Source organism: Lactuca sativa, chromosome 5, assembly GCF_002870075.4.
Source record: "Lactuca sativa cultivar Salinas chromosome 5, Lsat_Salinas_v11, whole genome shotgun sequence".
NCBI lineage: Eukaryota > Viridiplantae > Streptophyta > Magnoliopsida > Asterales > Asteraceae > Lactuca > Lactuca sativa.
In genome coordinates this window covers 266906213-266932513 of record NC_056627.2, presented here as the reverse complement: position 1 = coordinate 266932513, position 26301 = coordinate 266906213, and the positions used below count along the sequence as shown (strand labels likewise).

Sequence of the window (26301 nt, the reverse complement as noted above, 5' to 3'; positions counted from 1 at the left end):
CTAAAAAATCACTCGATCTAAAATTCGAGTTTTTAGCTGTCTACTGCTAAGCTGAAACTTCGAAAAATCATAACTTCCTCATACGAAGTCAGATTCAAACGGTCTTTATATGAAAGTTGATTATTTTCACGAGTTCTACAACTTTCATTTACATCGCTAAGGCTAAAAACTAGTTTATCGAAAACTAAATTTTTTACGCGACAAAGTATTTTTTGGATTTATCACGGAACTTCGTTTGGTCATAACTTCTTCGTTATAACTCGGATTTCGATGAGGTTTTCGCCTAAATGTTTCTAACGAGATTATCTATAACTTTCAATAATAAAATTTTACTTATTCCAGATTTTATATTTTTGCTATATTTCACTATTTGACTTTTAATTGGAATCTCATAAGACTTCCAATACTTTTTGAATGATTCTAAGCATAGTTTTACTTCAATTCTAGTAAAAACTATCTGTTAGAACTCAACATTCAAATTCACATAATATTTCATAATATTATTTACTTAAAACACGATTTCAAAAACGTGTATGTTACAGTTCATCAAGTACCTACCAGCATGCAAGATGGCATATACGGTCCTTGATAATTGAACACTAGCAGAAAATTGACTCGAGATCCGACTTATCCAAACTCACTCGCAATCCCGAAGCGATATGTATTCCCAATATCCATCTAATAAGATGACATACACGCAACATCTGGAGGAATACTGATCCCCTTCTGCTAACAAGACCAACCCTGCTACCCTATAGCAGCCTAAACCCTTGGAGTGAGAAACTCCCTCGTGTACTTTCTCGTACGCGCTGCACTGACTCAGGCCCTGCTGGCCTTTCACCTGATGATCAGAAGTCATGGGTCTCTTCCTGGGACCCTCTACTATACACACCTGGCATAACCCTCTCTTTCCAGGGTGCTCCAAATCGATCTCGCATCTGCAACTCTTGGAAATCATATCCTTCAGGGTCTGACACCCTGTCACGCTCACTAGCTCACTTGCCAATGGCTAAGCTGCAACAACTGGAACATCATCTGTCCCCAAACTGGGTCACAAACTCTTCCCTGAAGCTTCTTAGATTCTCCGAGACTCTCACTAATTCGAGTATGGATCCTGTGCTTTCAGTAGTACGGGCCCAATACTACCTTCCACACCTATCCATACATTCCTCAGCAATCCTCCCGAATCCTCTAAGTCACTTCCTCAAACTGGTACACCCAAGTCTAACTGAGCCTCACTACTAACTCACTGAAATATATCCTAGGCTTCCCTAGGTTCCCGAACTCACCCAGTCCTCAACTGCTGAAAGGTTCCCAGTAATGTCAACTAGCTACCTCGTGAATATAGCCACATGCAACAGAGATCAGATAATCCTTCGAGTAAAAGACCCATCCCTAGAACGGTTGGACTCAGACAAGAGCTGCGCAATAGGGTCAAGTCTCTCGCTCTGAGATTATCCGGCCTGTGTCCCATGTGACTTAGCATATTCACTTAATAGTTAGCTCACATTACTAAGAGTCCCACAAAGCACAAAGCAAGCAACATTCAGACAATGGAAAATCTAACCATCATATTCCAATCATATCATTCTCTCCTCTAATCAGGAATCTGTACATACAATTCAAAGGCTCATACAATCAGGCATAACCTAAACAGGCTATCCTATCACTGACTGATCAATACAAGCATGCAAGTCTACAAGCACCTACAATAGGCATATAAGGCATCCTCCTAGATCCTTAGCCCTAATCTAGCATGCAATTCTCATAATCAAATCACAACATAACATATCATAACATGTATGGGTATCTTGGGGAAAACTTACTTGAGCTCGGCTGATTGCACGCATCACACACTTTGTTCTTCTCAAAATCATTTTCCCTTTTTAGATTCTTTTTAAACTCCTTTTTATAAAATGGTTTTACTTTTGAAAATTTTCATACCAAGCCCTTAGTTTAAGTTCAGACACACCCGAGAGTATGTCCGAATCCCTCAAACCAAGGCTCTGATACCAACTTGTAACGTCCCAAAAATATAGGCCAAAAATTTCATTTTTTTAAAATACGTCATTATAAAACCAACAGTGTAATAAAACATTTGTAATATCATGTCATGTCAAAACCAAAGTAGAAATAGTCAAACATGTTATCATAAAACAATATCAGAGTGTAATCCCAAAGATCTCGTGTGCGGAAAACCATAGTGTGATGCGCTACGATCAAGCCGACTCCTTTCCTTTAAACACGAAGTACCTAAAACCAAAACTGAAAACCGTAAGCACGAAGCTTAGTGAGTTCCCCCATCATACCACATACCATACACTCACATAACATACATATATTGTCAGGCATATCTGGGTGCCCGACCTACCCCTTCGGTCCTCTCAACCGGATACTGTCTAGTATACCTGGGAGCTGGCCTCCCCTTTGGTCCTCTCGACCGGATACTGACCAGTATATCTGGGAGCTTGCCTCCCCTTCGGTCCTCTTGACTGAATACTGACTAGCATATCTGGGTGCTGGTCTCCCCTTCGGTCCTCTCGACCGGATACTGACTAGCATATCTAGGAGCTGACCTCCCCTTCGGTCCTCTCGACCGGATACTGGGGACTATTTCACCCCCTACTACTACTACCACATAACACATATATCACATAATCTATCTAGCATGGCTGGGCACGACCGCCCCTTCGGCACTATCGACTAGGGGTGAGCAAACCCGAACCAAGAAACCGGGAAACCGATCAAAACCGACGAAATCGAAACCGATAAAACCGAAACCGAAGCAAAACCGACGGTTAGGGTTTTAAATTTTTAAAAACCGAAAAATCGGGTTCGGTTTCGGTTTTTGCCTAGAAACCGACCCACCCAACCTGAGAAACCGACTCAATGGTTGAGTGCCATGTTTTTTTATATGTAATCATAAGAATATATATATCTAAGGAGCGAATTAGATATACAAACACACTCTTGGCCCAGTGGTTGAGCGCCTTCCCCTTGAACATTATGTTAAGGGTTCGAATCTTGCTGCTTGCCAAAGTTTTCCCTAAGTTTTCTATTTTAATTTGCAATTTGATCTATCCCACATCGATGGGTGTATGAAAGTTGCGCATGTTTCACCCTTACTATAAGGAATCGTTAACCTCTATCAAGCCTCAATCAGTTTAATTGGGATTATCATTGGGTTCGGGTTTAAACCCGGAACCGACCCATGAAGAAACTGAAAACCGACAAACCGAACCGACGGTTTGGGTTCATGGTTCGGTTTTTATATTTTTAAAAACCGATTTTATTGGGTTGGGTTCGGTTTTAGGTCAAAACCGACCTAAACCGACCCATGCTCACCCCTACTATCGACCGGTATTATGGGGGACTATCTCCCCCTACTGTCACTAGCACATAGCATCATATCATACTAGCACAATAACATATCACAGGTAGTAGCAACCCTAGATGAATATCACAGAGACAAACATCTATCATACAATTCCTGCTGGTGGGCCGACATTGTGCCCCGTAGACCCACCGCTACTGGAAGGTAACTCACCTCACACTGCCGAAGTCCCGTAGACACAATCCCACACTGCTGAAGTCCCGCAGACTCAACCCCAGCTGCTGGATGACAGATTTTCGATCTGTCAGTATCAAAACATCACCCAATTAATAATTGGGTCCCACTACATAACCATAAACACTTACTTTGGATAATTTCATTACCCCAAGCTTGGCTTATTCAAGCCCAAGGCCCAATCCGTAGGCCCAAAGTCAACTAGGAATCAAAGACCAACACATCCAAATTGGGCCTAGGCCTATACATGGTCTCATTCTAAGGCCCAACATCGTATACTCATTAAGGCCCAAACCTTGGCCCATCTATGGCCCAATTTTCCAAATTGGGCCCAAGCCCCTTACATGGGCCTTACCCTAGGCCCATTAAATTACTCTAGACCATTTGCTTGATCTTGGATAGTCCATTTAATAACCCAAATCATCAAGGCCCAATAGAAAGGCCCAACAATAAACCCAAGTGAAATTAGGGTTTCACATAAAATGATGATTAGGGTTAAGTTTCCTACTTAACCCATTAAGGACTTAATCCATTAAGTCCATTATCGCTTAGATTAATCTTTGCCAAAGTTTATTATTTAATATCTCAAATTATTAAATAATTCTTGTGTGTGACCCGAATAATTCTTAAAGTTAGGGTTTTATTGGCATTAGGGTTTTCCAATCCAAATATTAGTCCATTTATCAATTTGTTGGCCTTTTATGTCAATTAGGGCTTTATTGGGCCTATTAAGCCCACTAAAATATTATTAAGCCCATTAGGGTTTTATTGGGTCCATTAGAGTCCCTTAAGCTTTGTTAGGCCCAATAGGGTTTCGAGGCCCATTAGGCTTTTAGTCCCTTGTCCAATCATCCAAACGAGTCCAAACACCATCAAAGCACACCGCCACCCGACACGGCGGCCGGTGGCGGCAGGAGGCGGCAGCCACCACCTCACGATGGTGGTTTCGAATTCCTTTCTCATTATTCCATTTTTTTTGTTACAATGTACAATACGAAACCCCAAAGAACACACGCACACCCTAATCTATTTACAAAACATATACACACAAAAGTACACCCACCCGCGGTGGTTCACGACGGCATGAGGCGGCAGCAAAAGCTTTGGGACGACAGCCACCACCTCACGGTGGTGGCGGTGGGTTCTCTCGGTTCCCCGTCAAGCAGCAACACCCACCACACGAATCTTGAAGCAGAAATCACACACACCTACACGAACTCACAGAAGGCACACACACACGTTTCCTTGCTTGCAAGTGGATCCAGCCGCCCACCTGGCGGCGTACGGTGGCGGTGGTGACACGAGGAAGCAGCAGCAGCGAAAAAGAAGAAGAAAAAGGAATGGTAACAACGCTGTAACAGTAGAAGAGAAGCGGCGATACATCAGCGCTACAACGGAGTAGCGATGTCCACCGGAAACAGCAACGGCGACACTCCCGGGCGTGTTCCCTCGGACCTCAACTGCCATGTCGCTCCATGGCGGTGTTCATCTTCAACAACGGTGGTTCACGTCTTCAGCAGAGTGAAATGACGCCAGTCATCTTGGTTCTTTGGCAGCTTGGTCGGTCGGAGAAGCAAGGGATAATGGGGTGGCGGCCGGCGGTAGGAGGCATAAGGGGGGGGGGGGGGGATGACGGCTGGAGATTGGAGATATGGTTAGGGTTTGGTAGCGATGGCTTTAAACGGGAATGAGGGTCACCGGGTTTAAATCCCGTGATCTTCAAACTTATTTTCGTTTTTCCAAGTTCAGCCCCTCCCCATAACATTTGTTTTCAATTTAAATCCAAAAGTTACCCTTTTTTCCTCCCTTCCATAATTCCTTACAAAATAAATCCCTAATTTACCATTCATCCCCTAAGCCTCAAAATCCCTTCAAAAGAAGTCCAAGAAGTTACCATTTAGACCCTCGGCATTAAAATGCTTTACATCTTAGGTACAAAATTTACTATATAGCCCCCAATATCTTAATTATGACATAATCAGCCCTTCAACCTCTCTTCCTTTCAATTTAAATTCAAATAATTACCACGGAGCGCCTGTCTTCATAAATATTTTCAATAATAAAACAAGCGGTCCCTGCCTTCTCAATTACTTACAAAATAAAGTCGAAACTTACATTTTAACCCCCCCAAATCTCTAAAATTATAACGATTAGCTCCTCGAGATCAACACCTTGCTATATAATTATCGATTTTAGGGCTACTATTCGATCATTATTTTATTTATTGAGAGATAAAGAGAAAGGTATAAAAAAAATGGGTTAATATGTTGTATTTATAGTAAAAAATTTAAAAGTAATTTTTTTTCTTTGATTTTGACCATTGTCGCAGTCTAATGTTTCAAACCAAACGACATCGTTTTTTTCTTGTTTCAGCCGGTCACGAAGGACAACGAGAAAGGACCGTCCTACACGTTACCATACCGCTCCTCTAACTAGGGATGAGCAAAATGACTGAACCGGACCCGAACCGGGAACCGCCTTTGGCCAAAATCAAGAACCGAACCGGCCCGATGGTTCTATCGATTCCAGTTCTAGCGGTTCCCAGTTCCTACCGGTTCTTGTCGTGTCTTCAAATGTTGGAACCGGTCCTTAAAAAATAGCATCATACGGTTCCGGTTGCTACCAGTTCTAAAAATCCACAAAAATAACGTCCCGGTCCCGACCCGACCGGTTCCATCGGGTTCCGGTTCCGGTTCCGGCCGGTTCCCCGGTCCATATGCTCGTCCCTACCTCTAACTAATGTAATCTGATCATATCCCAAATAAGAAAGTACAACAAAAATTGCTTCCGGTACAAGCGGTATGCCTCCACCACTCCTACAAGGGTCCAGAGTTAGGGTTTAATACAACACTGGGTTAAGTGAAAAAGATGGCTTCGGCAAGCAGATCAGCTATCGTCTCTGGTGCGAGAACAATTGCAGCTAGATCAAATCTGATTTCGAGAACCCTAACCCCCAAATCCGTACCCGTTTCTCCATTCCATTCATCAACAAGAACCGTCCCTCGCGCAGCTTCAAGGTTAATACTTCAATAACACATACCACCAGTTGAACTTCCATTGATAGCGATTTGAATTTGACTATAATCGTTTTGATTTTCCGTCTTCTTCAGGATTGTTGCGGCATTGGGAACTGTTGAGTCGATGCTGCCTCTTCACAGTGCAATTGCATCTGCTCGTCTTAGGTCAAATATTGCTGTTGATTCCACCTGCTGGAGCTGGCTTTCTCAAGGTATGTCATCTTTAATTGAATTCTTTACGTTTTGCATTATAATTTAAACTCGTGTTATTGCGGATCAACAATCGCTTGTTTGCTATGAACAATGAACTATCCAATATCCAGGCGAAAAATCATAAGAGCAGCTAGAAATTGAATGCATTGGTAATTATAATATCTATGAGCTTCCTGCTTAATGACTATTGCTTCTTGTGGGTTTGGAAATTCCATATTAGATCTAGGGGCCTAAGATAAGTAAATTTAGCAGCCATAGCAACATACTTTACTCGACCATCTATTTTACTTTTTACCCATAACAACATATATATTTTTTACACATAATAACATAATACTTACATTTTTACCAATAAAAGCAATAATTAACGGATTAACCTGAAATTTGTAAAATAATTACAAGTATCATGATGCAATTTCCTATTATTGGCAAAGAAATGTAAGTACAATGATATTATGGGTAAGGAATGGTAAAGATGCAGCTATTATGTTTAAAGAAATGTAAGTAGGTTAACAATAAAGTACAATTGTCAAGTTTCACATCACATATTGTTATTATCAATTTATAGGTAAAAGAAATGCAAAGTACATTGCTATTATGGGTACAAAATGTAACGAGATCCAAAAATTTATTAAATGTATTGCTTATTTTTGTGGTTGGTCTCTTCGATTTCTTGCACTTTTACTAAAGAGTAGCAATTAATTCCATCTTTTTTTTTTTTCGTATTTTCTCTAGACTTTGGACTTCCTCGGTGACAACAGCTTCAACCACATTGGATCACGATTTTTCTACTGCTTGTTATTGATTTAAGAATTTTGGTGGCATCACAAAACATTCATTGCATAATCTCATCATGTGTTTCCTGAAGGCTAAAACAACTAAAATGAACAAATGTTTATGAATCACCTTGATGTTTTTGAAGGCCCATTTGTTACACAACACATAACAAGTTGTACTATGTTTTGTGTGTTGGACTGAGACTCACTGATGTTAATCAGACAAAAACTGTAAATTTTTAGTCCCATCTGAAAAGGTGGGACCTGGACACGATCCATATTTTATATGTGCAAAAGACATGAATGCCCTATTGTGTAACAAACGTAACCTAAAGCTTTCTTTGGAGCATTTTTTTACTTGATGAGTTTATTTGGTTAAGCACTAAATCTCGACGACTATACATAGTTGTTTCTTTTTTACTTCGAACAAAATGACTTAATCAGTTAAGCCGAAAGTTTGGTTTTTATGTATTGAGACATTGAGGGGCTTTTCTACCTATTTGCCACGTTTTTCTCTTCCCACGTTAAAATTAATGAATATTGTGAAGTTGTTGGTCGTGTAGTCTCAAGGGCATAGCTAAATGTATTTAAGGTAGGTCCTAGGACCTACCTCAATTCTAATATCTTATAGAAATTATATATAAATTTATATTCGGGCCTACCTTATCGTATTGAAAAATATAACGGACCTATCTAATTTCGTATGAAAAACCCCGTAACTTTTTGTTCTAGATTTGTCACTGTAATTAGTCTTATTCATACGGTTTGCCCATTTTTAATAAAAGAAACATAGTGTATGAATGCATCATTTTATCCGGGCAAACATCTGTACCATTCTCATATAAGTTCAAACATCCAGACCTGTTTTAAACAAGTTCATTTTTTTCAGGATTAATGTTCAAAACTTGTTTTTTCCCCAGAAAAAAAACGTAGGAAACCAGATTAGAACACTGCCACACTTTTTTTAGAATGTGATCTAAATCCGAACGGATAGAATCAAACTGAATCCATTTCAATAAATCAGATTTTTAGAACGGATCTGGATCCATGGTTTTTGTTGTAGTACATCTCTAGTTATTTTGTCAGCCGTGGAAAAATATTGGTTTTAAAGTTGAATAGTCATGAGATATGGCTATTTTTGTAATTTTTCTATAATAAATTATATATATACCCTTACAATAAACTAAAATAAAAATATAATTGTTCCCACTGTCACCAACGAGTAGACTACCATTTTGACCGATTATCTACGCGTTTTTTTTCATGCATATCCGTAATATATTATTTAAAATGTAATTGTTAAATAAGTTAGAAAAATTCACATTTGTAAGGAAAATGATTACAATGCGCCATATATGTGGTTGGAAAATAGGGAAAATAATTTTAGATTAATTTTGTTTAAAGCTTGTAAAAAGAAAAAGAAATTCTTGAAAATGAAAATTTTCTCCATAAACGGAATGGTGGATGGGGATCATGTTCTCAACTCTCAAACATTATTAACCCTCACGGCCTCACCGAGTAGTGTACTAGTGTTTAAAAAACCATAAATTTATGTAATTGTTCGGTTGTAATTATATTTTTTGTTTCTATTTTATATTATTTGTAATATGGAGAGTGAACTACTTTTTGTATATTGTTTTTTCTATATTATAAGGCAAATATTAGTAGGGCTGTAAATGAACCGAATGAACACGAACGGGGGCTTGTTCATGTTCGTTTGTTTAAGTTAGACGAACAAATAAACGAACACGAACATATAAACGAATGAGTTTTCTTGTTCATGTTCGTTCGTTTAATAAATTATATTGTTCATATTCGTTTGTTTATGTTCGTGAACAAGCTAAATGAACATAAGTGTTCACGAACATAAATGAACAAAGATAAATAAACATAATTGAACCTATATGAACACATAATATAGTAGTGTAATCAAACACAATTAAGCATTTATGAACATAAAAGGAACTTACATAAATGAACGTTCACGAACATAATCGAACGAACGAGACTGTTGTTCATGTTCGTTCATTTAACTAAACGAACGAGAAATTGTGTTCATGTTCGTTCATTTATTAAATTAATGAACATAAACGAACTTCCCGCCAAACGGTTCACGAACAGTTCGTTGAACGTTCAGTTCGTTTACGGCCCTAAATATTAGTGATTTAGTAATAACTTTTTCAATTTTCCTTTATTACAAACAAATCATCAACCGTATAGCAGTACCATGAATTGTTGATCATATTCTTAAACTGGACTTAAACGTTCAATTTATTGATTAGATACAATTCCAGTGACTCTTTGAACGTGCGTAACTTTTGATCCGCGAGAAAGTTGGAGGCCCGCAATGCATCATCGGAAAGTTATTGGCAACCAACCCCACAGTCGATTCCAAAATTCCATTGTTTATAACTTTAGATCTTAATTTGCCCCAATTTTCGCACCTTTTTATATTTAATATTATCGTTTTCTACTGTAATATCTCGTGATTTCCAAAAGTCCCGTGATTTATTAGAATGTTAATTGATATTGGTATTTCTCCATCAATTCTAATTTTGTAAGATTTGACAAAGACGTCAATTTTAGATCCCTCCTATAAAAGAATTAAAGAAATGATGAATCTAATGTTCATGGACACCTTGAATATTAATAACATTCTTCCCTTGAATTTTTTCTTAAACATCTACTGTTCTCGTCTTTGTTTTACGTCAATTTAAGTAACAAAAATTTTTAATTTCTTCAATCATCCCGTCATTATTTAGATATAATAAATTAATACTAAATTATTTCTAAAATAAATTGGTTAAAAATCATCATAATACAAACGTATTAAATCATTTTTAAAATACAGCAACCAAAATGCAACAGAGTACGTCTACAAACGTGTAAGGATGCCTGCTGTATTTTTGTTGGTTGTTAATTACTAATTGTACGGTATTGTAATATTAAATCAAAGTGTCAAAAAGTTCACACGCTATTTCTATTAATGGTCTTGACTAAGATATGTTAGTAGTGGAGTATCGTGTTATCCTTAAGTATCCTTGTGATTCTATTATTTTTAGTTGACGAGATATGTCATGTTTGTCGCAAGGCATGCTTGGACATTTTTGGGGAACATGCAGTACATTACAGAGAGTTTTTGGGTTTCAAATACATACACAATCTAGTTAAGGATGTTCTTTTTGATATTTTTCGGCGTGTCAGAGTTTCTATCAAGAAAGAGCACCTATGAACTTTTTGATTCATTTGATATATTTGATTTTCTTGTGCCAAATGTTGTGAAGCTCTTAAATAGAGTCTAACGGGTCATGCATAGTAATGTTGTGAAGCTCTTAAATAGGGTACATTTGGTAGTGGAAAATTATTTTCATTTTCCAAGAAAATATTTTCAAAAATCAGAGTTGAGTTTTCATTTTCAGTTTTCAATGAAAAGTTTAGAAAACGCGTTTGATTGGAACCGACGGAGTTTTCACTTTTCATCTTAGAAATTTATAAAAACTTTGGAAAACTGTAAAAATTCATTTTCTAATTTACATACAATTTGAAAAACAGAAAACTTTCATTTTCTTGAAATTTTTTTAAAACCTGAATCAACCAAACGCATTTTCAAAATTTTCATTTTCATTTGGTTTTACCATACAAAAAGGCTTAGCGGCAAAAATTTTTGTCCGTTTGATTTCTCATTCGTTGTACATTGATAACTAAGTTTTATTAATTGAAACTATATATATATATATATATATATATATATATATATATATATATATATATATATATATATATATATATATATAAATCATTTATTTCAATTATCAATAAATTGCTAAACTGTCCCTGTACTTTTAGTTAATTCAATTAATCCTAAAATTAATTCTAATTAATTTTTTTTATTAACTATTAATTAAATAATTTGATTTCTAATTAATATATTATTTTCATAATACATTAATAAATCATTTATTTCAATTTATTAATCAAATAATAAATTCAACCTCTCTCCAAAAGTCATCTTGTTTAGTTGTTAGTTATGAGGGCAATCCAAAAGTACTGTGCTACTATCAATTCAAATATATATCAATTATAGTTATAGGCTTAAACACTTAATTCAACAATCTCCTACTTTGATAAGTCTAGTAACTGTAGTTGTCAGTATAACTTCAAAAAACTGATTAGCAAAGTGTAGCTCTCAAAGTCGTTGTCAAACTTTGACCCAGTCAGTTACGTGTCCTGAGATAAGTGATCATATAATCCTCCGTTTTGCAAGAGATCATGTGGACAAATGACATGGAACAAAATCAATCTCATTGTCCAATATTTTGTTTGCCGATTTCTAATTTGTCATGACAAAGAACTACTAACCGAAGATATCAATTTTAGTCCTAGCCGGGCCTGACACTATAAGTCAACACCAAATCATCGAGGGGCCCAAGATATCACTTTTCTCGTTAGGGCAAAAGGAAAAGATAAACTTTGACTTATATGCTTGCACTATTTACTCATCAAATCATGTATAACAATATGTTTTATAACATCAATTTTGACCCATGTTTGTTTATATGTTGACATATGGTAGTGGTGGATTGAGGCAGTCCTACTTTGTGTTGTAGGCCAAGATACCCAGTGCACGCCGACTGTAATCTGTAGGCGATAGGCGATAGGCCAACAAACCTTTGGGTATTCCAGTCTGATGGCTGATTGGACCCGTTGCATGTTGACATTCCAATGCGAGGACAGTTTGGGCTTGTGCATTCCAACCAGGAGGTTGTGGGCCGTTATGCATGCTTGCATAATTATCGTATGAGGTATTTTGAGGGAAACTCACTAAACTTTGTGCTTACCCAGTTGTTTTGTTGTTTCATGTATTATCAGTCACATGTGAAGGCGAAGGCGAAGGCGTGACTGCACATATTCATCAGAACAATGAAGATTCCTACGCTTTACTATTACTCTGATTTTTAATAAATGTATCTAAAATAAACGTTTTCTTCATAATGGATTTATAACTGGAAAGTTTTACTTAAATAAATTTTGGTTGTGAAAATAAGACGTTACAAACAAACTATTTTCAGTCGATTTGTTTTCTATTTATATTACTCTATTTTATGGTTTAAGATGCTTTAATATATATAGATTATGACATCTTTATATAATTATTGGTAAAATGATGCTTCTTTTATTGCTTCATTGAATTTTCTAGAAGAACCCAAAAAATCGGATATCCGAATTCGAAGTCCAAATTTTGGATACAAATTGGTATATCACTAAGAACTTGATTCTCTGTCTTTCATCCTAAACTTGTTTATGATGATGTTTAGTGAATAAGTTAGATTGAATTTGTTGTAGAAAAGTCTTCTTTTAACATTTGCTTCATCAATCCGGCTGTTAAAGATTCAACCTTTTTTTTAAATCATTATAATGAAGCTAAAGTGAAATTGTAACATCCCGAGATTTTGCAGGTATTTCCGAATCCTCTCCTCTATCATTATTCTGTCATTTGTAGCACTTGAGGTTGGAAGTGTCGAGCCAGGACAAGTTTAAGGGCCAAGGTTGCAACCTTGGATAAGGAAGGAGTACGCTAAGTGTATTAAGGTGCGCCTTAGTACGTTGGGCGTACTTATGTCAGGAGAAAACCCTAATATTTAGGGTTGGGGCTATATAAACACCCTTATGGCTCATTTTCTCTCATCACTCCTAGCCTCCATCTTCTAGAAACGTTCCAAACCCTAGTTTTGTGTGTAAGTGTGAATTAGTGTGTGTTTTAAGCTCTTGAAGGTGAATGCATTGCATCAAATAGTTAGAGAAGGAAGGCAGACTTGTAGATTTGAAGTTTCATTGTGTTATAGAAGCCCCATAAGGTAAAAAGCTTCAAACTTTTTGCTTGTATGTTATAGATCTTGCAATGCTAGTTTTATGGAACCATTTCTTGTCCCAAAAGTCCCAAGTTGATGCATGATATGATTTGGATGAGATGAGTTGTCCTTTCAGGCCCATGAGGAGGTCCTAAGTGATAAAAATGATGTCCCAATAGCTAAATGTGTCTCATGCATGGAGTAAGAAGGTCTTAATGGATTAAGACCATGTGTTAAGAGCTTTTTGGACGTCCAAAGTCTTAAAGTTCGCGATTTTATGGTTCAATGACGCATTTGGTCGATGGATCTGGAATTTGAGCTTAAGTGCTTAAGTCATTAAGCACTTATTAGGGTTTTAGCAAAACCCCAAGTACGCCCCGCGTAAATTCTATACGCCCATCGTACTGAGTCAACCACCCCGATGGTGGTCAACGTTAGGAAAAATACGCCCAACGTACCAGAGGAGTACGCCCCGCGTACGTCCTCTGTTGGGCTTTTGTCAAATTGGGCTTCGAGATTGGGCCACTTTTGGAGTAACTGGACTTGGGCCTTGATGGGCCCTCTGAATAATTGCAAATGGGGCCAGTTTTGATAAGGGATCCTATAATAAGGCCCAATTAGGAAGTTAGGCCCAATTAGGAAAATTAGGCCATTAATGGGCCTTGGATATATGGACTTTTAATATTATGGATTTGGCAAATAGGCCTTGGCCCAATAAAGAGAAAGGATAATATGAAGTATGTGGACCCTTAGTCCAGATTGACATTCCCATTTATTGACTTAATATTCATTATTTGATAGTTCGGGATCTGTGGTGAGACATCGATTCAGGAGTTCGATTCTTTACTTCAGTTCGACAGTTATGACATGAGTTTTCCTCACTATACTTAAGGATCGAAGGCACCAAGGCCGACCCTTTGGATTGTTATCCTGATATGTTATGCTAGTATGATCTGTTAGGTCGGCATCCTAGTAGATAGGATGTTATTATGTTGATATGATCCGTTAGATCGGTTTATCTGTCTATAGATTGTTATGTGATTATTTGTTATATGTGCACATGTTTGATTGATGGCTGAGGCTTATCTGCTTATTGTGAAAGCCAATAGACTTGGGCATTCCAACCCGATGGTTGTGGGCTGTGAGTATTCCATCCCGAGGATGATTGGGCTCGTAGTATGTGGGCATTCCAACCTGTTGGTTATGGGCCCGGGGTATTCCATCCCGAAGATGATTGGACCCATAGTATGTTGGCATTCCAACCGGATGGTTAAGGGCCTGAGGTATTCCAACCCGATGATGGTTGACTAGACCCATAATATGATGTTTGTGATTATATGTGTATTATTGTGTGTATGACTATTTTGGGGGAACTCACTAAGCTTCAGACTTACAGTTTCAGTTTTTGTTTTAGGTACATCAGATGATCGCAAGAAGACAAATGCGTGATCGTACAACTAATCATGTTTATGACTTGTTTCTGGGATACTTTGATATTATACTATTTTGAAAACAAGTTTTGTAATAATAAATGGTTTTGAAATGTTTTGAAAAAATTCAAATTTGACATGATTTTTGTAGACGTTACAGAAATGAAACTTGACCTTAGGAATCATAGATAGGTAAAACTTGAGCATACTAATCATAAGTTCACTATGGCTCAACATGATTTAATGAGATTAACAAATCAACGAGTTTTACCCTTTAATCCTTGAACTTTCTTCCAATGATGGCTTGAGAATCGTAGAGGTGTTGTTGTTCAATGGCCTTGTGGGAATTAGACGATCATTTTCCTTTTCTCCGGAAATAAAATCTGAGTACAACTCCAAACAACACATATCATCACATAATCTAAATAATATATATAACATAAAAAGAGGGGCATAGTTTTTTATTTACTTAAACGGCTACATACCCTCTAAATGTGATACGGACATTTTGTACAAAAAGTTGAAACCACAAAGACACAAGGACTATACTCGTTAAAAAAAGAAAATTAAACATGCAAGTTTTTATAAATCATGGACCATTTATATAATTTTGTCTTCTAAAGTTCTAATAATAGTCATCTTGAAAAGTACTCCAATTAAACCCCTTTGTACAGTAAAACACCGACTATAATGTGGCAATTCTGTCATTCCCTTCTAGCGTACGCATTCTTGATTCCCTTATCCAGTGGCTTTCCCGTAATAATATCAAAGATCAAGCCCAGTTTCACTACATGCAATCACTTGACTCTTGCCCACGCTTTAACTTTGTCATTCATTATTGTCAGTTTGAACTCTGAATCACACTCACTTTGAATGCTCCCCAAGTCCCCATTTCTTCTTCTCCTTCCACACGCCATATTTTTTTAAATCTCCATTTTCAGTTCCGATCTCGACTAACAATGTTATTTTCCGGCAAAACAACCTCCACCGAAGACAGTATTAGTCTCATTAACTCCAAAACAGCAATACTAGGGCAAAAACTATATGTCGTCATCGCCGTTACAGTAGCAGGTATCGCAGTGGTTTTCCTACTGATCTTCCGCTTTCTTCTTCATAAACATAAATCGAAACGGCGTAATAGAAGAATGCTAGTCAACCAGGGCTCAGAAGTGTTGCATTTGGCGTCGGAAACGGTGAATGTCGAAGCGAACACGAAATGCTTAGATCAAACTGATGAGAAAGCGACGAAATCATTAATTAGTATGTTTGAGATGGATGATGACGATGAGGGATACGAAAGTAAACTGATAATCAAAGTTGTTGAGGGGAAATTAGATGATGATACATGGCCATCGGGAAGCAACGAGTCGAGTACAGGTACGAGTGGGAGTGGGAGCGATGTGGCGTCATCTTCGGTGTCCGCGGAGAGTTTGAAGAACATTGGTTGGGGGCGATGGTTCAGCTTTAACGAGCTTGAAATTGCGACGAATAGATTTGCAGCGGAGAATGTGATCGGAGAAGGAGGATACGGTGTTGTGTACAGAGGAGTTTTACACGATGGTTCCACGGTGGCGGTGAAGAATCTTCTTGACAACAGGCGAGTTTTTCATTTTGACTCCGGCTTACAAAAATTTAAATTATTTGGATGTTTATTTATGATTTATTCGATATTTAGTAATATTAATAATCTGTTTGAATTTATTTTCTTGAAAAATGATAAAGATAGTTTTTTAGATCTAAGTTTATACAGTTGACCATTGTCCTAATTTAAGTTTTTGTACTAGGTGCCAAAAAAAGTAAATGCCATCTTTATTAATCTCTTCTTTCAAGAAAAAATAGTAATGGAAGTATGGAACCAATCTTTTTTTTTATTGTGCAAATTGGTATATTGCTCTACATCGACATTTCAACGTTTATATTAGAAAATAGCAATATAATTATTTATTGGTTTCCAAGAATTCTATAGGCTCAAAGCCACCTTATTAATGCTAAATATCTGAGAGGCGAGAACTGAAAAAATTAATGTATATAGTATATTTTGGTTTTGATTTTTGAATAAATATATGGGCCAGGTGACCGTTATTAAATAAACGTTGAAATATTTGATTTTGGTATAAAGAAGACAACAAAAATGTCAAAATCATGATGAGATTAAAATTAAAAGAGAAAATTAATGGATTCCATGTATCATTGTTTTAAATAGGAAGATTAGTAAGAGTAAAAAGGTAAATATTTAATTTCTCTTATTGTGATCAAGACATCTAATGCACACCCACAAAAGTAAAATAATATTTTTTTGTGGAACCGGAACTTAACGACATTATCATTGATATTGGCTTATTGCAATTTTTTGTGGAACCGGAACTCATTGTTATTGACATCTATTGACTTGATTTATGGTGGAACCTCTTAATCTCTTATTAGTTTTTATCTGCTTAGTAACAGCTTTAGTGAAAATTGTATATTTTTATATAAGTTACTATCAGTAAAATAGATGTCTGAAACTACCATATATTTTATACAATAAACTAGTAAGAGGTACACTTCCATTTTGAAAGTACAAAACTTTCAAATGTGCATTATGAGCAGATCTTCGATTAAAGAGCTAAGGAATATTGAAGATAATATTTTTCTTTTAATTTCAAGAAAATTTCCTATATATTTGCTTAAAGTGTGAATGACTTTAACAAAATAAGTTCTTTATTTGTTATACAAGACGAAAATTAATATGAGTGTCACATTGTGTAGGGGACAAGCGGAAAAGGAATTTAAAGTGGAGGTTGAAGCCATTGGAAAAGTAAGGCATAAAAACCTCGTTGGTTTAATTGGATTTTGTGCAGAAGGTGCTAAGAGGTACTTTTTTTTTTTTATAACATTGTTACATTTTATAATACGTTATGGTTGCATTATTATCTAACTAAGCTTATTCAATGCTGTTTCAGTTTTTTCTCCTATTAACTTCTGTCACTGCAAACACAGGTTGCTTGTGTATGAATATGTTGACAATGGAAATCTAGAGCAATGGTTGCATGGAGACATGGGACCCACCAACCCACCTCTAACTTGGGAGATTCGCATGAAGATCGCCATTGGGACTGCAAAAGGGTATATGCTATTTACATCTTTCAAGTAGACTTTTTAATTTGTTGCATATATTTCATTTATATTAATATTATTTATGGTTTTGCGATTAGATTGGCGTATTTACACGAAGGGTTGGAGCCAAAAGTTGTTCATCGTGATGTTAAATCAAGCAACATACTCGTGGATAAAAATTGGAACGCAAAAGTAGCTGATTTTGGACTTTCTAAGTTACTCGATTCTGATAAAAGCTATGTGACTACACGAGTAATGGGGACATTTGGGTTGGTTAATTTCTTAATTTACCCCTTTAATTCATCCAAATTTCTACCTCAATTTTTCCAAATTCTTATTCTTCATGATCCACAGATATGTGTCACCTGATTATGCAAGCACAGGAATGCTTAATGAAGGAAGCGACGTCTACAGCTTCGGAGTTTTACTTATGGAAATAGTCACAGGAAAGAGCCCAGTTGATTATTCTCGACCACCTGGAGAGGTACAATTACAATTACAATTTCAAATTTATATTCGTTTAGTATTTTGGTTAATTGACGAATATGCCCTTGTTGGATGTGTTTAGATGAACCTGGTTGAGTGGTTTAAAGGAATGGTGGGGAGTCGTCAAGGGGAGGAGTTGCTAGATCCAAAGATCAATGTAAGGCCTTCTCCAAGAGCTTTAAAACGGGCATTGTTGGTGTGCCTTAGATGTATAGATATGGATGCAAGTAAGCGTCCAAAAATGGGACAAATTGTACACATGCTCGACTCAAATGAATTTCCTTTTCGTGGAGTAAGTATTTTCTTTCTTGTACTTGTCTTTATTTATTGTAAAATGTTAGGACTTAATGAGTTGTTTTGTGACTCTCTCTATTATGTTAGTCTTTTTGCATTAACTTAAAAAAATGCACTCTTTTTCTTTTTGCAAAAGATAGTCACAGAAAATGCACAAATTTAGTCACCTTTCTTAATCACTTTTAAAGAAATAGCCAAAATTAACAAAGATTCATAAGATAGCCACTCTTTTTCTTTTTGCAAAAGATAGTCACTCATTTCGCAGTGGGGTCATTGCCAAATGCACTATTTACTGTGGAATTGGTCACCATGTTTAATGCATTTCCTTTTATTGTGAAAATGGTCTTTGGAGATCTCTACCATAAAAATAAACATCAAAAAAATGTTTTCCTAATAACAAGTCGTAATTTTCATCAAAATGTGAACAATTCTACAGTAGGAAGACTAAATCTTGCATTACTGTTTTTTTTTTCTATAACTTTTTTGCGGGGACCATACAATAGTATATTTCACAATGGCCCATTGTGAAATTGTCGACTGCTTTGAGAAAAAAAGTTAAATCTTGGCTATTTTTTTGTAAATCATTAAGGAAATTGGCTATATATTTTCCATTTTAATTAAGTTTAATAGAAATAGAAACTGAGGTCATATTCATTACTTATAGGAACATCGGCTGCCTAGGGACACGACGATACCTCGTCCAAATGCACCCGCTACTTGTAAATTTCCTTTACAACCGGATGATGATGATGAACAAAGATCGAATTTAAAATGATTCTTTGTATAGTTGAAAAAACCCATGGACACAGGAGAGTAGGTATCCTAGGCTACTTGATTCCATATTTACAATATTTGGCATCGTTTTTGCACATGTTACATTATTATGGAGAGACAAACATTTTGTTATTCTTTCTTGCTATCAGACACGAATGCCAATGCCACAAGTATTGATATGTAAATATGATTAGTTATCTCTTTTCTACTCTCAAGTATGAACTTAATCATCATTTATATATACTACAATCTGAAGGTCATTCGAAATCTAATGTACATAATGATGATCATACATCACAAGAAGATATACATTATTGTTGTATGTCTTTTTTGCAACAAAACGTGAACATATTATACATCACAATTCATTCTTTAGAAAATGTTGAGGTTGAGAATTTCATTCCCTCAAGTACGGACCTCAGGTTGAATATGTTTCATCTGTAGGTGATGAATAGGGTTGGTGGTAGGGGTGCAAACGAGTCGAGCCGAGCGTGGCAAGGCTCAGCTCGGGCTCGTTTAAGTTCTAAGAGGCTCGAGCTCAAGCTCGGCTCGATTTGAGCTTCTTGTACTAAGTTCGGCTCGAGATCGTAAATAATTATACAAGCTCGACTCGGGCTCGGGCTCGGCTCGTTTTTTGTCTGACTTATCTAAATAAGCTTAAGCTCGGCTCGAGCTCGTTAAGAAGCTCGTTTACTAATACCTTAAATTCCTAATCCACAAATATTTTAATATATAAAAAAAATAAGAAATTATATTATATAAATGCTCGTTTAGGCTCGCGAGCCCAATCAAGCTTAGTGACATAGGCTCGAGCTCAAGCTCGTTTAATAAACGAGCTTAATATTAAGCTCGAGCTCGGCTCGGGCTCGTTTAATATTGGTTTCGAGTCGAGCTTTTAGCAATCCGATCCCGAGTAGCCCACGAGTAGCTTGACTCGTTTGCACCCCTAGTTGGTGGTCATGTAAATGACACTAATGTTGGTGTAATAATAGTAGTAGACAACTGTGACATTTCAAAGAGGAATGTGAAGTTTACCAAGAAGATCTCGAATCAAGATGCCTTTGCCTCAGTCGAATGGGTGACGTATTAATGTTTTGAGCATGTGAGGCCCTGAGGAAGATACAATACAGGATGTGGACTGTTTTTTGGTGGGACACTCAAAGCTCTTACGAACGTATTTTGGGTCCTAGGACAAAAGAGAAAAAAGACCATTAAAATATACAAATTTCATGAACTTTTTTTATAATAACTCAATAATTGTAAGAAAAATTATTTATATTAGTTTTTAAATATAACATTTTCGATTACAAAAATCAATATATTTAAAGAAAAATACTTCTTTTAGCTTTTTAAGATGCAAAATTATTAATAAAATCTTCAAGATCGATATGTTTAACATATAATTAATAAAGTCCGTAAAAAATTTAGGCTGATTTAAAAAATAAACCCTAGACAGTCGTCCCTATCGTCCACTTTTTGTGACCCGAAGACACTCCCTAATTTGCTCTCAATAAATAGATGATGGTGTGTCAGTGAAGCATAAAGATGAAGCAATTGGTTAAATATATCTCAAGATTCTATTGATTATATTAACGTGAGGTTTGCAAGGATGATATCATAAATGCATAATGAAACAATCCTCGTATGAGTTAGTAGTAAAACGTAATTTCATGAAAAAACAAAGTTTAAAATACCATAGTATATAGTATGACGTTGGAGATAGAGTTTTGCTTGTGGTATGTCGGCCACATGAGTCTTCCGTATTAACGTCAAAACTCAAAAGAATTCGAATCTTTTTGGTAATCGCAGTTTCAAAGAGCAAAAGCTTATCATTAAACGGATCACCATCAAAAAAATGGAACTCGATTCGACCAAATTGATTCACAGCCGGCCGGACAGACTCACGTGACGGAGACACGCCTCACCATGCAAGCACGCGCCACACACAAGCGTCCAAACACTCGAGCCTCATCTCACATGTTCTCTGTTCATCCCTATCTTTAAAGCTCATGGTCTCTGCATCGACCGACCTTAATTAACGTCCCTCTGTGAATTCAATTACACACTTAAACTTCACATCGACAGTTGCAGATCAAGACGATGCATCTTGTGTTTCTTTGTCTTGTTTTATCGTCGCTTATAACCGGAGCGAATTGGTCCCCTTCTCCACCTCCTCACCACCGTCAATTTGTCGTCGAATTCGAAGAAAAACCCGACGGGAACACCGAAGTGTCGATTTCACTGCACGACGATTCCGGGATGGTGATCGAGAAGACAAAAAACATGGTTTCTGCTAAACCCCATGATGTTTCAAGCAACTTGGAAGAGCAAGTGAAAGAAGTAATCGATAAATCAGTTGGTGATCCTAAAGTCAAACTATCGGAAAAAGTCAAGGATGTGGTTGGAAACGCTGTGAGGAAAGCAGTAGGCTTGTTTACAATCGGAGAAAGCACAAAAGGAGCGCTCAAAGACTTGGTAGTTAAAATGAAACAATGGGATGTTATCGATTCACCAAAGCGAATAGGGGAAGATATTGAAAGTAACGCTAGCCTGAAAGTTGAAGAAGCGGTAGAAAAAGTGAAAGAGACGGTGAAAATCGTAAAGGAAACTAGTTGGAATGATCTTCTAACAAAACCCACCAGAAAGATGACAGTTTTAATAGACAAGATACAATCAGTGATCAGTTGGTGTCACTTATTAGGGTTCTCGACAGCTTATGGGATGGGGGTGTGGGTTACGTTCTTTTCGAGCTGTGTTTTGGGCAAATGTCTACCTAAGCGAGAGTACAGAATGATCATAAACAAGTTGTACATGGTGTATTTCAGGGCAATGGCGAATTGTGTTGGAGCAGCTCTTATCGGGTATCTTGTGAGCCGAGGGAGAAACGTGTTCTTTTTGTCCAACAAGATGGCGATATTTCAAGGGTTCAATCTCCTCTCTGCCTTTCTTATGAATTTGACTAATCTGATGTTCTTAGAGCCTCGAGCAACAAAGGTCATTTACACTATCTTTCCTATTTCTAGTGTCTTGATCCATAGAAAGATTATTGATCTAACGCGAGTTTAATACTTGATTGGGTGTCGAATAGAGAAAGAAGATAAAGGAGGACAGTGGAACAAAAATTGTAGTATCAGAGAAGCTAAAGAAACTGAACACATACTCCTCGACATTGAATGTCTCGACAATGGTGGTGCTCACATGGCACCTCGCATACATAGGTCAACTAGTCCAAGCTCCACACCCATGATCTATGGCTGCAAGATAAGGCACCTTGTTACAAGACCAATTATTCTACTTTGTAAGAACAAAACATTGTTGAGTATGTAGGGCTTGTTAGTTATTACCACCATAGGGCCTTTCACATTGCCTTTTGAGAGTCAATAGATAGGTATCCTTTTTTACAAAAGTTAAGGGTTAAAGTGTCGGGCTGGGTTAAGACGAAATATTTAGGTTTAGCAATAGGGTGGGTTAGTAAGTTTATATGTAATTTGTGCTAAAAATATATATTTACAGCTTATTTGTATTTAATTGTCACGGAAATAGTATGTTAGTTTGGTAGAAGTTAACAGGGCTCTTGTTGTAACTAGACATAGTTGGTGTAAAGTGCGGGTGAACTTTTTAACCAAAAAACGGAATCAGAACGTATTCAGTGCAGTTTTCTGTTCTTCCAATTCATCATTTAAGTTTTTTGTTATTTTGGCTCTGGTCCAGGCCGGTTCCGGTTCCGGTTCCAAAAACCTTATTAGATAGCACATTTCTTAGTAGAACTGAACCGATAACGAGGATGTTGTTATTCACACCCAAAACCTTTTTTAGAAGTATGAGACCATGGTCAAAACCATTTTTACTTTCCCTCTACATAATCATTATAACAAAACCAATGATTTAATTGTTTTTACACTAATAGTTCCTCGTGATATATATTGTTTAAAATTTTAATCTCTCATATTTTAAAATCTAAATAATCCATTATACGTTAATTTTATATATATGCTTCCCTATTTTACATTTTATATATATATATATATATATATATATATATATATATATATATATATATATATATATATATATATCACTACAAGGATACGGACCTATCTTGAAGACGCATGTCGTCAGTACAAGTCAAGCTATGCCGACGACATGTCGTCGCCATACCTTTTGCAAACTTTGACTAAATTCCTTTTGACTAAGATATTTGTGCCGACGACAAGTCGTCACTATAAGTCTGGCGGGCTCGACAAAATAGACATTCTTGGTCAACCGATCCACGACGACACAAATCAAATCCACTCCCCGTGCAGTCCTGGGAATCTTCCTGATGAAATCCATAGTAATATCCTCCCATTTCCACACATGGATAGCTAACAGCTGCGTCTTGTCGTGAGGTCTCTGGTGCTCAGCCTTGACCTTCCTGCAGGTTAAGCACCTCTCAACGTACCAGGCTACATCCCACTTCATGTTGGGCCACATGTAATCAGGACGAAGATCTCTATATCTTCGTCGCCCCGGGATGGATAAAATATATGGACTTGTGTGCCTCCTCATCAGGATCTGGCATACACCACCTGCGTACGGAACCCACACTCTGCGATGGAGTGTCAACAGCCCGCGGCTATCATAGTCGAAAGAAGAAATCTAACCCACGATATGCTCACTCTTTCGGTCTTCCTCCTTCATAGCCTCATGATGGGCCTCTCGAATCCACTCCAAAAGCGGAGTCACTACTATCATCATCAGGCAGATATCTCTGATCAGGGCTGCGAATGTCTTGCGGCTAAGTGCATCAACCACAACATTAGCCTTTCCCGGTCGGTAGAGGATTTGACAGTCGTAATCCTTCAGCATGTCCAACTATCGTCACTGTCTCATGTTTAGATTTGGTTGGTCCATCAGATACCTCAGATTCTTGTGGTCCGTGTAAATGGTACAATAGACCCCATAGAGGTAGTGTCACCAAATATTGAAGGCGCAAACAACCACCCCCAACTCCAGGTCGTGCATCGGTTAATTCGACTCGTGTGGCTTTAGCTGCCTCGAGGCGTAGGCAATGACGTGCCCCCTCTGCATCCACACTGCGCCCAAACCAGAAATAGATGCATCACAGTATACTACAAAATCCTCAACGCCCTCTGGCAGGGCTAAGATCGGTGCTTCGTAGAACCTCTGCCTCAAAGTCTCAAACGCTGCCTGCTGCTCAGGCCGCTAGCGAAAGACAACAGCCTTCTTCGTCAGCTGGGTCAGGGGTACCGCTACCTTGGAGATATTTTGAATGAATCTTCGATAATAGCCTGGTAGCCCAAGGAAACACCGAATCTCAGATGGAGACTTCGGAACCTCTCATCTCATCACGACCTCCACTTTGGCCGGGTCGACCAAAATACCGTTCTGGCTGACAAGGTGCCCCAGAAACTGCACCTCACGCAACCAAAACTCGCACTTAGAGAACTTGGCGTACAAGATCTCCCTCCTCAGGGTATCCAAAACCTCTCGTAAGTGCTCCTCGTGCTGCTCCTGCGTCTTGGAGTAAACCAAGATGTCATCAATAAAGACTATCACAGACTGATCCAGCATCGATCTGTATACGCGGTTCATTAGGTCGACGAATGCGACAGGGGCATTGGTGAGCCCAAAAGGCATCACCCCACGAACTCATACTGGTCAAAACGAGTTTGGAAAGCAGTATTCTTTACATTCTCATCTTTACTCGTATCTAGCAATAGCCTGAACGCAAATCTATCTTGGAAAACCAAGATGCACCCTGAAGCTGGTCGAAGAGATCATCAATCCTCGAGAGTGGGTAATGGTTCTTCACCGTTACCTTGTTCAGCTCCCGGTAATCTATACACATCCGATGTGACCCGTCCTTCTTCTTCACAAACGGGATCGGGGCTCCCAAGGCGACCTGCCCGGCCTGATAAATCCCTTTTCTAATAGCTCCTGCAGCTATGTAGACAACTCCTGCATCTCGGGAGGAGCCAACTGGTATGGTGCCTTGGCTATCGGAGCCACACTCGGAACTAGGTCAATCCTGAACTCCACCTATCTCTCCGGAGGTATCCCAGGAAACTCCTCCGGGAACAGATCCGGATACTCCCTCAAAACTGGCACATCACTCAAGGTCGCCTTACCTGTCTCCTGGGTATCCATAACATAGGTGACGTAACCTGCGTAACCCTGTTGAACGTAGCGCCTATCCGTCGCTGCTGAACACAAAGTCGGCCTGCGTTGCGGCCTCTCACCCTGAATCACCAACTCTCCCCCACTTGGGGTCCTGACATGAACCAACTGTTGCTCTCAGTCGATCACTGCCCCGCTAGGGATCAACCAATCCATGCCTATGATGACCTTGTTCCCACGCAAAAGAATGGGAACCAAATCCACGAGGTAAGGCTCGTCATACATCCACAAGACACAATCTCTGTAAACCTATGATGCTCGGATGGATCGGTCGTCAACAATCTCGACCTCTAGAGGACAATCCAACATGCCTGAAGACTCGACAAACCACTTATTGAGTGTAAGAGATACGAATGATCAGGTAGCTCCGAGGCAAATAACACTTGTACTGGAATGCCGCTCACCTGGAACGATCCTAAACAAAACATATAAAATATAAATATCAAAAATGACAAATAATAACAGTTAGGGAGAAGAAAACATATCGGTCACCACATCCAATGTGGCGCGTGCCTCCTCGGCGGTCAACTAGAAGGCTCGGCTCCTCACCATTGTAGCATTTGTCTTGCCTTGTCGGCCATCCGTGATCCGTAGGGTCACTGGAGCTGGCACCGCCAC

General features: G+C 38.0%; 3 protein-coding genes across 3 annotated transcripts; all 3 read left to right on the top strand.

Annotated features, from left to right (window-relative positions):
- Nucleotides 1-6399: 6399 nt before the first annotated feature.
- LOC111918468 (protein NONRESPONDING TO OXYLIPINS 2, mitochondrial) lies at nucleotides 6400-7931 on the top strand. The gene is made up of 3 exons (XM_023914130.3): nucleotides 6400-6585; nucleotides 6679-6797; nucleotides 7534-7931. The coding sequence occupies exons 1-3, from the start codon at nucleotides 6437-6439 to the stop codon at nucleotides 7551-7553; spliced, it is 288 nt and encodes a 95-aa protein (XP_023769898.1). The 5' UTR covers nucleotides 6400-6436; the 3' UTR covers nucleotides 7554-7931.
- A 7670-nt stretch (nucleotides 7932-15601) lies between these two features.
- LOC111918469 (probable receptor-like serine/threonine-protein kinase At4g34500) lies at nucleotides 15602-19711 on the top strand. Its single transcript, XM_023914131.3, has 7 exons — nucleotides 15602-16450; nucleotides 17602-17706; nucleotides 17833-17958; nucleotides 18048-18218; nucleotides 18304-18433; nucleotides 18518-18727; nucleotides 19394-19711. Exons 1-7 carry the CDS (start codon nucleotides 15813-15815, stop codon nucleotides 19502-19504), a joined length of 1491 nt encoding a protein of 496 aa, XP_023769899.1. The 5' UTR covers nucleotides 15602-15812; the 3' UTR covers nucleotides 19505-19711.
- Nucleotides 19712-21333: 1622 nt separating this feature from the next.
- Nucleotides 21334-23157, top strand: LOC111918470 (uncharacterized). The gene is made up of 2 exons (XM_023914132.3): nucleotides 21334-22497; nucleotides 22592-23157. Exons 1-2 carry the CDS (start codon nucleotides 21604-21606, stop codon nucleotides 22748-22750), a joined length of 1053 nt encoding a protein of 350 aa, XP_023769900.1. The 5' UTR covers nucleotides 21334-21603; the 3' UTR covers nucleotides 22751-23157.
- Nucleotides 23158-26301: the final 3144 nt, after the last annotated feature.

Coding starts and splice junctions, on each gene's coding strand:
- LOC111918469 (XM_023914131.3), top strand. CDS start 15,813: ATGTTATTTTCCGGCAAAACAACCTCCACCGAAGACAGTATTAGTCTC. Junction 17,707..17,832: donor TGTGCAGAAGGTGCTAAGAG/GTACTTTTTTTT, acceptor CTGCAAACACAG/GTTGCTTGTGTATGAATATG. Junction 18,434..18,517: donor ATTCTCGACCACCTGGAGAG/GTACAATTACAA, acceptor GGATGTGTTTAG/ATGAACCTGGTTGAGTGGTT.
- LOC111918470 (XM_023914132.3), top strand. CDS start 21,604: ATGCATCTTGTGTTTCTTTGTCTTGTTTTATCGTCGCTTATAACCGGA. Junction 22,498..22,591: donor TAGAGCCTCGAGCAACAAAG/GTCATTTACACT, acceptor GGTGTCGAATAG/AGAAAGAAGATAAAGGAGGA.
- LOC111918468 (XM_023914130.3), top strand. CDS start 6,437: ATGGCTTCGGCAAGCAGATCAGCTATCGTCTCTGGTGCGAGAACAATT. Junction 6,586..6,678: donor GTCCCTCGCGCAGCTTCAAG/GTTAATACTTCA, acceptor CGTCTTCTTCAG/GATTGTTGCGGCATTGGGAA. Junction 6,798..7,533: donor CTGGAGCTGGCTTTCTCAAG/GTATGTCATCTT, acceptor TATTTTCTCTAG/ACTTTGGACTTCCTCGGTGA.